The 14,220-nt window shown below is 39.0% G+C and overlaps 1 protein-coding gene across 20 annotated transcripts in view; it reads left to right on the top strand.

Moving 5' to 3' along the window:
* Nucleotides 1-14,220, top strand: part of MBNL1 (muscleblind like splicing regulator 1) — a 248,237-nt gene that overhangs the window by 202,918 nt on the left and 31,099 nt on the right. For all 20 annotated transcript variants that reach the window (XM_042458830.1, XM_042458819.1, XM_042458820.1 and 17 more), the window contains one exon: nucleotides 11,250-11,450. In XM_042458830.1, coding sequence (XP_042314764.1) covers nucleotides 11,250-11,450 — 201 coding nt within the window. The remainder of the gene's footprint in view (nucleotides 1-11,249; nucleotides 11,451-14,220) is intronic.

The raw sequence follows: 14,220 nt of genomic DNA on the forward strand, positions 1-14,220 counted from the left end.
CACAGAGAAGCACCCTTGTGTAGGAAATAGGTTATATGTAAAACAGGCCTGTGAAACAGATTGAAAGTATATCAGCTCATGACAGTCTCCAATTTCATATTTCAAGCCAAAGCATAAGAAGTCAATAATTTGTTTGCTTTATTAGATTATATGAATCGTTCTGTTTCTCTTTCTCTCCCATCATATTTTAGCTATTGAATTTTCCCCATTCCTTCAATACAGCTATAAATAAATGGGAGATACAACTTTCTCTGTCATGTAAACCTATCACGTCAAATAATAAGCTACCATTTTTAAGTATACAGAGGCAGGACATTTTTTAAATGTCAAACTACATATACCAGTAGGTATAGGCTGTTACCTATTTAAAAGATGAATCACAACTCCTAGATTCTTTGAGGAAAAAAAGATAAAATCTCTGGAATTTTTGAAGCCATTGATTTTAAAAAATAATAAAGAAAAATGTAATATTAGCATGCTTTACAGATTGAAAGTTTCTGTGTTACTTTAGGAACATAAAATGCATTCTGTATAAGCTGGCTGGACATAAAGGTATCATGTATTATGTACTGTAAAAGTACAGTTTATTGAGAAAATAAGTACAAATTTAATTTAGTTTATTAAATTTTATTGTTTCTTACAAATGGAGCTACCAGTAGGGAATGCCTGACAACTTTTTTTGTTTAGTTTTGCTTGCTCCTTGTAAACTGGCACAAGTATACAATAAAAACAGAAGGCACCATCTATATTAGTAAAACATAATTTTATCTCCTCTGGTCTTTCATAGTGCCAAACATACATAAAGCACCTTTTTGTCTGTACACACCTATTTTAAATATTGCTGCACTTTGGGGTGCAAAAAAGTAAGAATAGGAAATGAAGACCCCAGGAATTGCAGTGATGCATGATACATAGTCACTAGAAATAATGTGGGAAGAATATATTCATGAATGCCTTGTATCAAACATTTTATCATTCTAAAAGAAAATATTCCATAATCCATTTTTATTTTTATTTTTTCTTGAAAAGAAAGCCTGCAGGAAAAAGGGGTTTCCCTCTCTATTTTTCCAGGCCTTCACATTTCTATCCAGGAGAGCCAATTTTAATCAGCATAGTATGTGGGAGACAGGAAGAGCTGGGGCCATCTTGTGTGCAACACTGGGTCTGTGTTTTGCTCATCTCTACACAAAATACTTGAAATAAATTATTTTCTTAAAAAAAAGTTGTGCATACTGAATTATCATTATTCCCATTCTATTCAGCCCTATACTTTAGAGAGCTTTAAGTGTTTGTTCTTTCTTCTAGTGCAGCAGTTCTCAACCTGTGGGTTGCGACTACTTTGGGGATTGAATGACCCTTTTACAGGGGTTGCCTAAGACCATCGGAAAATACGTATTTCTGATGATCTTAGGAACCGAGAAGAAAACTTTATGGTTGGGGGGTCACCACAACATGAGGAACTGTATTAAAGGGTCATGGCATTAAGAAGGTTGAGAACCACTGTTCTAGTGAATATTGGCTCTTATTTATGTTGCATTGTGTAACAATTTGTTTTCTTGAGATTGTGTGCAAGATGGGACTGGCTTTCTCACACAGTGAATGTTTCAGTTGTTGTCAGTATCTTTTACTGAGATTAGGAAGCTATGTCTCTGGGAGTTGGATTGGTGCTTCCTTACTCTAGGCCAAATATTAGGTGGAAGACTGGACCTAATTAATTTGCTGCTGAACAAAGAGAGAGTTGTTGTTGTTATCCACCCTCAAGTCAATCCTGACCCATGGCAATCCTGTAGACGAGACATCTCCAAGACTCCCTATGCTTCACTGTTCTGCTCATGTCCTTCAAATTCATATCCATGACCTAATTAATAGAGTCCATCTGTGTAGCATGTAGCCTTCCTCTCTTTCTGCTTCCCTCCACCTTTCCTAGCATAATTGTTTTTTCCAGTGAGTCGTGCCTCCTCGTGATGTGGCCAAAGTACAACGGCCTCAGTCTTGTCATTTTGGCTTCCAGAGCGATTTATGGTTTGATCTGCTCTGGGACTTATTTGTTTGACTTCTTGGCTGATCATGATGACCTCAGCACTCTTCTCCAGCATCACATCTCAAATGAATCAGTTCTCTTCCTATCCGCTTTCTGAACTGTCCAGCTCTCACGTCCATACATGGTAATAGGGAATGCAATGGCTTGTATGATTCTAACTTTCATGCTCAGTTGTATGCCTTTACATTTTAGGATATTTTCTAGTTCTCTCATAGCTTCCCTCCCCATTCTTAGTCTTCTTATGATTTCTTGACTGATCAATATTTGATCCCAGGTATGAAAATTCTTTTACTATTTCTATTTCCTCATTGTCTAGGTTGAATCTGTAAATTTTCTGTGGTCATTATTTTTGTTTTCTTTATGTTGAACAATAAACCTGCCTTTGCATTTTCCTCCTTGATCTTTCTTAGTAATTGTTCCAAGTCTGTGATGTTTTCAGCTAGTAGTATGGTGTCATCTGCATATCTTAGATTGTTGATATTCCTTCTATTTTCACTCCTCCTCCTGTGTCCAATCCTGCTTTTCGTAACAGATAGGGTGAGAGAGTGCAGCCTTGTCTGACCCCTTTGCCAATTGGAAACCATTCTGTTTCTCCGTGTTCTGCCTTAACAGTGGCTTCCTGTCCTGAGTAAAGATTCCTCATTAGGACTATCAGATATATTGGCACTCCCATGTCTTCCATAATCTTTCATGATATATGCAGTCTAAGGCCTTGCTATAGTCTATAAACCATGTTTCAAATAACCAGGGGTTATAATTACATATTATGCAGACGCCGAATTGGAGGGTTCTACAATTTCTGAGCTTTCACATTTCTGTCCAGTAGAGCCAATTCCGCTTTCTTTAATCAGGATGAAAGGATAGTCCAGTAGAGATTGGAAGGGCTGGGCCCCAAAAAGCCAAGGCTGTCCCAGAAGAATAGTGAATCCTATGTTTATGAAGGTGGAAATAGTTACAGGGAAAATAAGGATCTACTTTGGGAGAATATAGGAGATACGCAAAAGCTATTGAAGAGACAGCAATGACAAAACATGTACACCAACCTTAACTCTGTTGCTGCTTTGATGGGAAAACCCTTAGACATTTTTAGAAGTGTATCCTCAGATGATTGGAATGAAGTTGATAGTAGCTAATGGCAATAATTCTTACCCTAGCGTGCTCATATGCACTACAGTTCTCACTTTTTCTGTTCATTGTCTGCAGAAGATAGAATTTTTGGGCTGATAGCATCTAGGGGAGGATGAGGTTGGGAACCACTGGCTTATGTTAAGGTCACAGTGTTCAGCCACCTGGTTGGTCTCAAACAATTGAGGAATATGGCAGACAGGAAGGACAGAACAGAAAAGAAAGCATAAACCTATAGTGTAATCAGTGTATTGTTCTTAAAATTTCCATGCAGCTGAGCAGAGCCAACATTTGACTGGGAAAGCAACTGAGCTTTCTTCCTTAAAGGAGATTTCATAGTCAAATTAGATCACCAGATAATTGGTTATTGTCAGAATAAACTCCTCAAATGTGTGGAAACTTTGTCCAAAAGTAAAACTTAGTCTGGGGCTTAATGAAAGCTAGGGAAAAAATATTTCTGGGACTATCTTCTTCCAAACACCAACTGGCATGTAATTTCCTGTCACCAAAAATGAATATTTCAAACTTCTGTGATGCTTGCAGCAAAAAATGCTTTGTCTTAATCTGAACAAAAAAACATACTTTTGCATAAATACTGTGTTTTTGTCTGGTCCACTTTCAAGCAGTTGTGCTGCTGTAAAAGGCTGTTTATTATCATTGCTACTAAGTGTTGCATTGCATATGGCCATCTGTGAGTTAAATCTAAACTGTAAGCCTATGACCTGTGACTTTTAGAATCCACTTTCATTACTGCAGTTAGAAGGGCAACCCCTCAGAGCAGGTGCCAGGACTTTATTTTGCAAAAGACCAGAGAGTAAACAGAGCTTCTTGTTGGTCAAACAGTGATCTCTTATCAAAAATGCAAATAGCAAGTCACCTCATTTTACAATAAATGTCTTCCATTGTAGATACCATTTGTTTTAAGTTTTCTGGAGGTGTTTGCTGAGTAGCCATTATAAAGTAGCATGCTGTCTCATTGGCCACTTTTTCTATGAAAACGTGTGTATAAAAGTGAATGTGCAAAAAAATGACCTTCAAACAGGCATACATTATTCAAAGACATGGCCTCATATGGATAGGGACTGCAGGAGGGATATACATTTGTTTCATCCATATATCACTTTGCAGGAGAGTAACTTGGGTCATTGATGAGGTGGCTGAACACCAGCCTAACTGGTTCACAAAACCAGTTGTACAAGAATGCTTTTCAAGCCCTATCAAGTCCTTGAGGTACATGATGGGTATAGTCACAAACAGTGATGTATTTGTAAGCTGCAGCTACCAGGGGTTGGAGGTGTGCGCAAAATGAAGGCATTGCATCCTCAGTAAGAATGCTGCCCACTCCCCTGAAATTTTTCCTTCAATCCCCACATTTCTAGCATTGTGGTAACTTAAAACTTCAGTTGAGTATTTTGAAACACAGTTTAGTCATCCCCTCAAAAATATGGTACAGGCAAAGTTACCAAATGCAAACAGCAAATAGAAGAGTTTTAGATGTCGAAAGTTTAGTGTCTCACTTTCTGCAGTGATAGAAATTTGGAGACCGAAAGAACTTTTTGTTTATGGGGGCAGAATTCTTATTCGAGGAGGCCAATAGCTTCATCCCTCCCTCTCCTAGTTATGCCCCAATGTGAACACTCTTGTAAGTGGAACCCATTTCCAGGATATCAAAATAAATTCACTTTGAGGAACAGGGGAAGATAGCAAACAGCTTCTTGAAGACTAGAGGCTGGCAGGCTGGTGAGTTAGCAGTAAATAATGCTAAGCTGTACAATGATTCTATGGCAGGCAGTGATATGCACATCATCATTTGGAGCCTTAGAGTGGGTCCACACAGTTGTGGAAATGTGGAGAGCAGTTTGGACATAGACACTAGGCAGTGGGCTGTGACTTGCTGGCAGATTTTTTACACTTTCCTTCAAGAATAATAGTACAGTGGGCTCTTCCTATATGCGGGGGATCGCCTATGCTGGAATCCTATAGATTGCTGTGGCGGTGCACTCTGTATATACAACAATTGAATTCCATTCCTTATATGAGTGTCATAGTGTATTAGGTATATACTTGGCTTTTACAGAAGATATGGTACAATGTCATTTCTTTCTTGTGCCTGCACCCCTTCTTAAGAAGTGGCAGGGGCATGTCTTTCTAGCTGGACTGCAAGGGAAACACCAAAATGCTTTTTTTAAAAAAAGAAAGAAAGGTATCCTTCATACTTGAGCAGCATTTTGTTCAAAACAGAGCACTATGATGCTGCATTATCACCAGGGAGTCAAGGACATTAATTTTTAACCAGTGACTTGGCCACTGAGCACAAAGTGACTCAGCAGTCATTGGAACCAGAATGAATGAGCTCTTTTTTCTTTTGCTAGGCTCTAGCAGCTTAGTAACTTTCTCGCTCATGTTCCATCCACCTGATTGTGAGCCGCAGGGAAATGTATATTCCCCAAAGAAGGATGCAGGTGTAGTCAGTAGCTGTTTTCTTTCATATACTTTATTACTGGAAATACTTGCCTTTCAGCTTATGCAAACAAACTGAATCTCCCTTTTTTTAATTCCCAAATACACATAAACATGCAGACACTCACTTCATGGCAGCCGTCATCAGATTGCAGGTTTTATTTTTTACTTTTAGGCTCTAGTTTTTACAAGTGTTGTTGTTGTTGTATTGGTGCCATCGAGTAATGGAGGTAATCAAACCTTGGCAAATTTGAGAATCAGACTCATCGGCCATCAGAACAGGGGCAGTGCTTCCTAGTTCTTAGTTGAGAAGTTCTACAATTGTTTTATTTTAATTGGTTGTTAGCCACCTTAAGTTCTGTGTTGAAGAAAGGTGAGAAATCAGTCAATCTTCCAGTTGGGAATAGAGAAAAGGTGTTGGCAATCCCATGTCTGTAGCATCTAAACCTTCTTCTGTCCCACTTGTATATTTGCCAGTATTCCTTATGCAACTAAACATAAAACACCCCCTCTTCACAAAATCAAGACTCTTCCTCACCCAGAAACCCCCCACAAAAATCCTTTCTCCCATCTCAACAATCCCAGTGCCTTTGTGTTTTGCAAGCTCTGTCTTTCTGCCTCATCCAAGGCTTCACTTGTGCCTGAGACTTGTCCCATAGGAATCTATTTGTACATACAGTCCTTCTTTCCAATAAAGCCCATTCTATATCTCCCATCTTTCCCTCTTCTTTCTTTCTTTTTTCCTCTTGTTCTCTGTGTTTGCATGTTTTCAACATCCCTGGGCAAGGTAGAGGGAGAGGCTGGAGCAAATTGTGATAAGGCTTCAGTGTTCTCAGACATGAGCTGAGGATGAGAAGAAGAAAGGTCAGTGACAGATGCTGCATAAGGCACACCCAAGAGAAGGACTTGGAGAACAGAAACAGAATTCTGCAAGGTCTGCAGTACCTCTGCAAAGTGGAAAGTGTAAGGAAATAGCAGGCATCCTTAGAAGGATTATAAAAATGGTGCAGTGGCTTCCACTCAGTCAGTCACAGAACTAAAAAGACATGGCAGGATTAGTAAACCAGCATCAGAGGCCAACTTGGTAGCCTACTTTACTGGTTTTATAGGGGAAATGCCAACAGATTTATCCCTACTCACCCTTTCAATTCAGAGCAAAATATTGTAGCATCTCCTGCTGTATTTGTGATCACCACAATAGTATGGAAAGTATGATTGTGAGCAACTAGATATATCAACTGGAGATTTTCATATTGCTCTGAGGCATGACAGGTTTGTCATCTATTTATCTTGCAATTCAGCTAATGAATCTATTTCTTGCCTTTTAGCAGGGATGTAAATCTTCATAAATATAATCCCCACAGGCAACAGTGAATGTCTCTACTATTTTTACCCTTGCTGTGGGAAAGTCACTGAAAACTGCACAGTTTTCAAATATTCTTCTTAATTTGGCACTTATTCTGTTCTCCCCCCCCCCCCCAATGTGGGCTTTTTATTTCTTTTTGTTTGGTTGGTTTTTGTTGCTTTTTTGTATTGGAAATGGTATTTTCTAAACTATAAGCAGGTTTTCTATTCAGAAAACACATTTTCTTCACATAATAATAATAATAAATAATAAATAAAATTTTATTTATGTTTCCCCAACTCTCCCATTGGATCGAAGCGGGATTACAGACTAGATAAAATCCAACATATACATAGAAATCTTTAAACAAGTTACTAACATTAAAATCTCAGCATATCAATAACAATTATCAGTTAAATTACCAGTTAACAATACAATTGGGGAATAGAGCAGCATCTCTTTCAGGGAAAATGTTAGTCAGTATATTATATCATATCATGGTAAGCTTAGCAGAAAAGCTCGGTTTTAATCACTTTCTTGAATGCCTGTAGTGAGGTCGCTAGGCAGATGTCCTCAGGAAGGCTATTTTCCTAAGGGTTATTTTCTCTGCCACCCCCACCCCCCAATCTATTTTTCATGCAGATTAAGTTCCAAAATGTGAAGATTTTCACCTCTCTAGGGTTCTCCTCATCAGGGTTTCCTGACACTTGAAAAACATGTGTTTGGGTCATTTTTTCAAATATATTTGAATATTCTTTGTCCCTATGCTTTAGGCATCTCTTCTAATTTAGCCACCTGAATATGGCTTCTTGAGAGACACAAATAACATTTCTTTATTTAGAATGAGAAGGGTACAAGATTACCAAGGATGTTTGTTGCTCTTGTTAAAGAAAAAAAATTAACATTTAGAAAACAAGTTAGATTATGGAATCAGGTTGTCACAAAATACTAAGTTCATTCGCATTCTTTTTTTCTCTCTAGTAGTAACAGAACCCGACTCCTTAGCCTTCAATAATTTGTTTTCTTTCAGATCTTCTGTATGACGTATTCTTCTGTCAGACAATTCATGTAATGGCTGGCACTAATATTTACATTTTATCTTCTTTTTCCCCTTCCCCAGCCTGTATTTTCAGTTGCACCAAGCTTAGTTGCCAATTTGACTGACTTGATTATTTCTGAGTGCAGAAGATATCCTTCTTTTAATGAATTGGAATTGTGATCCTGAGGCTATTGAGAGCTATAGATGATTGTCATTGACAGGAGTAAGGGTGCATTGGATGATTTCATTGGGGCCACATTTTGAGCAAACTGACTTGATTTGCAGATCTCAGACTGATGTTTGGATGGAAACATCATTTATCCTTTTGATTTTGCCAAATTAATGGCTCAAAACATGTATTAAAGAATGACAAAAATTCAAACATGGGACCTTTTACAAAACTACATTTAGAAATGTGTGTTTTGTGACAAGTTAAAAATTACATATTTAAATGTTTAAATATAAATTGTCATGAACTTTTTAAAAATGGCAAATTAGCACAGAAATTGATAAGAATAGAATTTTGAATAATATACATGAAATTTACTTGGAATGGAATTATACTAGTCTATTTGTCCTTAGAAAACAAGCATACTTCCGTGTAGAACTGTGTGTTTTGCATGTAGAAAGTCTTAGGAATAAACTGGCCAGTATGTGAAAGACAAAGCTAAAAGATGCATCTTCTTGTTTTGTCTAATTTGTACTCTAGAGTAAGTGCAGCAAATTTAATCCAGATCTAGACTAGTGTGATTTGGGTAGATGGCTGTAACCATCCCTCTCCCACCATCTCAGTCTAGGTCAGAAGCGCTGAACCTGCCATTTAGATTGCTAGCAAACAATCTTGTGTTGAACCATCTCTTACCAGTTAAAGGTTGGATCAAGACTCTTATGTTTCATATACTGAGGGCTCTGTCTCCCCCAGCTTGGCCAGATCAGCAAGGTCTCTTGACTATCTTTGTTGCATTTCAGGGGCTGAAGTGACTGCCCATTATTGAATCATGCATAAAATGACATACTGTATGCCAGAATCTGGATACAATCCTGAGCCTTATTGCATGAGAAAACAAAGCTGAAATGGAGTTGGAGAATAGCAGCTTTCTCTGTACCTTACAGCATGATGTCATAATGTTTCAGTTGTCTTCCTGCAGGAAACGGTAGTAAAAGTATATCTTTTGTTGATTTCCAGTTGGATTTCTAGATGGGTTCTAGCTGATTTTTCCAGCTAAAAAATCCCTGCTCTTTTAAAGCCATCTCACATGGGAAGAGAACTGAAGCGTTATGACATCATGCAGTAAAGCATGGCAAAAGCTGCTACTCTCTGGCTCCATTTTCATTTCTCATGCAGTGAAGCTCCCTGATTCTTTAAAGTAATGTAGCTTTTCAGATGAATCTCCAACAATTTTTATTTAAAGTACCTTAAAGTGTACAATTGGGAAAGGTCTTTCTCAGTCACTCTCAATCTCTCTCCTCTCTCTGACTCTCCTATTGCCTTTAAGAACCACTGCCTATCAAAATAGGTACCAGTAGCAAAAATGGCCATAATGCCTGTCAAGATTCAAGGCATGGGTGGCCTGAATACCAAGGTGGGCTGCCAGGGCCTGGATTGTGGATGGTGAACTAAGGCCTGGAAGGACAGGGCAAATGAAGCGTCTTCCTTCCACTTTGGAGGCATTCAAATGACCCATGCCTCCAAAGCAGCCCAAAGCCATGTTCCAGACCTTGGGACCAGAGCAAAAAGGAGCCAGGACTATCCCACCCCTGGCAGCATGGCACAGCCTGCTTTGGGAGTGGGCCATGTAGTCAGCGCAGTCTCGACCTGCTAGCGGATGGAGCAAACTCTGGCTGCTCTATCCCACCCATCTGCTCTGGCCATTAGAGATTCTAATGGGCCAGAGGTAGGAGGTAAGGTTGGGAAACAGACCAAGGTCTAAGCACAGCAAGGCAGAGTTCCAGGAGTCCAATGGGCCAGAGGCAGATTCAGGAGACAGACTAGGGGCTAAGCACAGCAAGGCTAGCAAGACAAGATGAAATACAACCAGAGCAGCTATAACTGTGTTGTTGTGACAAGGGTTGAGAGACCAATGCAACCCTTAAATGACTGTACCTCCAACTGCTCTACATTGATAGAGCTGGCTGTGCCTATTGGCTCACCCCGATCCTTCTAGGACTCTGGCAGCTCAGGCCTGGTCCTGCAAAGACTTCAGCAACAGGACTCCAGCAGCCAGAAGTCCCATCCTGCAATGACTTACATGGGTGGACCCTTACAATGGCTTCATATATTATCACAGAACTTAAAACTGGAAATGAAGTGATACCTTTATTTGCCAGCCAACATCCAGAAAATATATCACATAAGCTTTCAAAGCTTCAGTGGCTTCTTCATAAGACAAAGATGTTAAAATTCATACAGGAGAAGAAAGGGTACTGTTCAGTTGCTAATGGAGTTGAAATTTTATTGTCTGTCTTTTATTTCCCTTTGTTCCTGGTCGCCACATGGCCAAGAAGAGGAATGGCCTCTGTCTGTATTCATATCTCTGTAGAGGATCTTAAGTGACAACAGAAATAATATCTGAGAAAAATTGTAGACTTGTGACTTAATATTGTCACTTTTGTTCTCCTGTATGATTTTAACAATTTTGTCTGATGAAGAAGCCAGTGAAACTAGTGTATTTTCTGTGTTTTGCTTGGGCAATAAAAGTATTAATCATTTGTCAATTTGGGGTTTTGTTTTATTTTGTTGCATGGCTGACATGACTACTCTGAATATGCTTCATATACTATCATGTAACTTAAAACAATTAAACAGGAAGTACTCCAGTAAAAAAAAATCACAATTGCTCTTATTTTTGTAGAGCTCTTGATAGTCTTAGGAGATATACAAGTAATACGATCAAGAATAGTAGTAGTAGAAGCAGTAGTAGTTACAGTAATAAATAACAGGATATTTGAAAGATGCTTTGGATAAACATATACATCCCCTATGTCTAGTACAACTTGGGCATTATGTTAGAAAGAGCAGCAATGCTATCCTATAATCATTTCCTGGTGGAAGGGACAATTGAAATCTAAGGCACTGTTTACAAATCACCATGTTTATAACCATAAGAGCAGAGTTAGTCTGATGTAATGAATTTCATGTAAAGCATTTATTTAATGCATTTATGACTTTTTATGTTAAGCGTTATTAATGTAAAGCACTGGCTAATATTTACATTTTGTCTCTCTTTTTTCTTCCCCAGCCAATGTTTTCAGTTGCACCAAGCTTAGCCACCAATGCTTCAACGGCCTTTAATCCCTACTTGGGGCCTGTCTCCCCTGGCTTGGTCCCAGCAGAGATCCTGCCAACAGGACCAATGCTGGTTGCAGGGAATCCTGGTGTGCCAGTTCCTGCTGCTGCAGCGGCAGCAGCACAAAAGTTAATGAGGACTGACAGACTGGAGGTAGGAAATAACCTCTCATAAATTGTTCTGACTCTTGCTCATTTTTAATAGCAGTGGCACATAAATAGCTAACATGTGAAAGTGGTTGCTTTGGTGAAGTTGAAGGCTTTCATGGCTGACATCCATAGTTTTTTGTGGTTTTTTCGGGCTATGTGGCCATGTTCTAGAAGATTTTCTTCCTGACGTTTCGCCAGCATCTGTGGCTGGCATCTTCCCAGATGCTGACAAAACGCCAGGAAGAAAATCTTCTAGAACATGGCCACATAGCCCCCAAAAAACCACAAAAAACTATGGTTGCTTTGGCATTTAAGACAAAACTTCTTTAGAGGTGAGATAATGATGTGTCTGTAATGCTTTGGATGGGCAGCTGCTCATCCAAAATGTGCTGGATGTAGGGTTTTACAGGATTAGGCAAAAACATCTTCTTATGGCTGACCTCAGAGATTTCTGGCATGGCAGTTGAGCAGCTGAACTGTTGTCTTAGCTAAGATCTCCCAGCAGAAGGGCCAAAATAGGGGTGAAGAAGAGAGAGGCAGGGAAGAACGAAGAGACCCAAGCCTCTTCCAGCTCAGAGACATTGCCACAATCTTACCACACATTTTGGGCAGAGTGACTGTAATCATAAGTAAAATATATTTTCACATTTCCTGATCTATGGTGATAAAGGGTATCTCAACACATTGATATATGCTTTATGGGGAAAAGCAACCATTGCAAATTTTTTATTTTATATTTATGTGCTAAAAAAGATGCTTTTGCTCAGATTTTGGGGGAAAGCACTAGGGGGATAAACCACTGTGTTTTGTAATTGAAGAGTGTTATTTGCCTATAATAATTCCCAGAAATCTTCTTATTTTCTGAAAAAAAATCTGAAAACTCTTGTGTTCTCACCCAACAGAGAGAAAACTACTGTAGATTTTTATTTTATATTTGTATGCAGGAACAAGATATGTGATCATTTATATTCTCCTTAAAAGGAGAGCTGTAAAAGAATGTGGGTTTGCAGTTGCCCAAATTGTTGTATGAACCTCTTTCTTATCTGTTTTATAGAAAAGTATTCTTTATGTACCTTTATGTCCACATACTTTGGATTATGATAGTCACCTATATTGTCATAAGTCACTATCATTAATTCTCAGTAGTTAATAAGTAGGGTGGGAATGTTAATGAGCCACTGTATTTCCCAAAACTTGATTAACATGCAAACTGATCCTGTCGTTATATGTTCAAAGTATAGCTCTCTATTAGTTTGAGTTTTAAAATTATCTTGTCATTATTATTTTTTTGCATATTTTTTGCCAAATGCCTGGGAATGTCATCAGTGCAATAGTGTTTTCTTTTCTGCTCCATTCATCATAGTGTGATGCATCACAACACTTCTCTGATGGACTGTCACATGTGCTTTGTTAAAGCAAGGAGTGGAAGTACAGTAGTAGTATCTGAAGCTCCTCATGTTTCTTTTTGTAGCCCTTGGCTTGTCCTAACTCCCGGGACTACCCATTTTCTGAACATAATGAAGGAAAGATGAATTGTGTCTCCTCAAGATATTATGTGTCAAGTTATCTTTACATAGATTGCAAGGCACTGTTTAACATGTTTTTTAAAAAAGAAAATTAAAAACACACTTCTTTGTGTTTTCAAAAACATTTTTGGCAGTCAATATTGCACTTGAAGAGTCCCTGTGACAGAAAACTGGCCCTCGGATTCATGGCTATTCACAATCTCTCTTTTATAATATTCACTATGAGATCTTACACAAAGATGGCAGAGTTTGACTGTTTAGTAATACTGAACGTGCCTGTATAGCAAATATAGATTAACTCATATTGGGTTTTGCAAAAACAGAGTTATAATGATATTAGGGAGAGGTATGCATCTGAGAAATATGAATCTACTTAAAAGCTAAGTTTGAATTTTAGTGGCAAACCCAGTCATTCATGGCTAAACAAGGTTATTACACCCACTGGCTGTAAATTGACATGAATGAATTATTGTTAGTGGTATAGCTAAAACATGGCAAAGTTACATTTTTTGCATTATAGCTCTTAGAATGTCCTTGCTAGCATAGCTAAGCTGATTGGAGGATTCTTAACATTACAGTACAACAGAGTAATTTTTGAAAAGCTCTTGAATTTATCCACCTTCCTACCAGGGTAAGAAACAATCATTGACAACCTTTCTCATTTCCATTCCATGCTTGTTTTGACACTTTTGCCTCAAGCCTCATATTTGTTATTTATCAGTTTTAGTATAAGTGTTCTTCCACTTTAGCTGATATTGTCCTTTGCCCTTAAACAGTCCTTTATCAGAGGATGTTTGACAAGACTTTTTAGGATCTTATTACATCCTTAGGCAAGTAGGCTGCAAGCTAGCCTTATTCCATAGCTTGGTACTGCATTAAACTAAGGGGCTATACAGATTGCCCCTAAGGGGCGGCATGCAACCACTCCTTTCCTGGCCAGATCGGGGCCGCGGCAACCTCATGCTGCAGCCCCATCCGGCCTCTGGAGAGCGCAAAAAGGAGCAGCAAAAAGTGGCTCCTTTTTGTGACCTCCAAAGGGTGCCATAGCCGCAGAGGCACAGCTCCATGGCACCCCTTGAGCACTGTGTCATTTGGATGCAATGTCGGAGGTATGTCATGATGGTGCACACCATCTGCACTGACGCACACCAAAATGGTGCCATGAGGTGGCGTTAGGGCAAGCATAATCCGGACGCTGAACCCTGACTCCACCCACAGAGCGGAGCTTTCTGCTGGTCTGTATAGGAC

The sequence above is a fragment of the Sceloporus undulatus genome, chromosome 3, assembly GCF_019175285.1.
Source record: "Sceloporus undulatus isolate JIND9_A2432 ecotype Alabama chromosome 3, SceUnd_v1.1, whole genome shotgun sequence".
NCBI classification, from domain to species: domain Eukaryota; kingdom Metazoa; phylum Chordata; class Lepidosauria; order Squamata; family Phrynosomatidae; genus Sceloporus; species Sceloporus undulatus.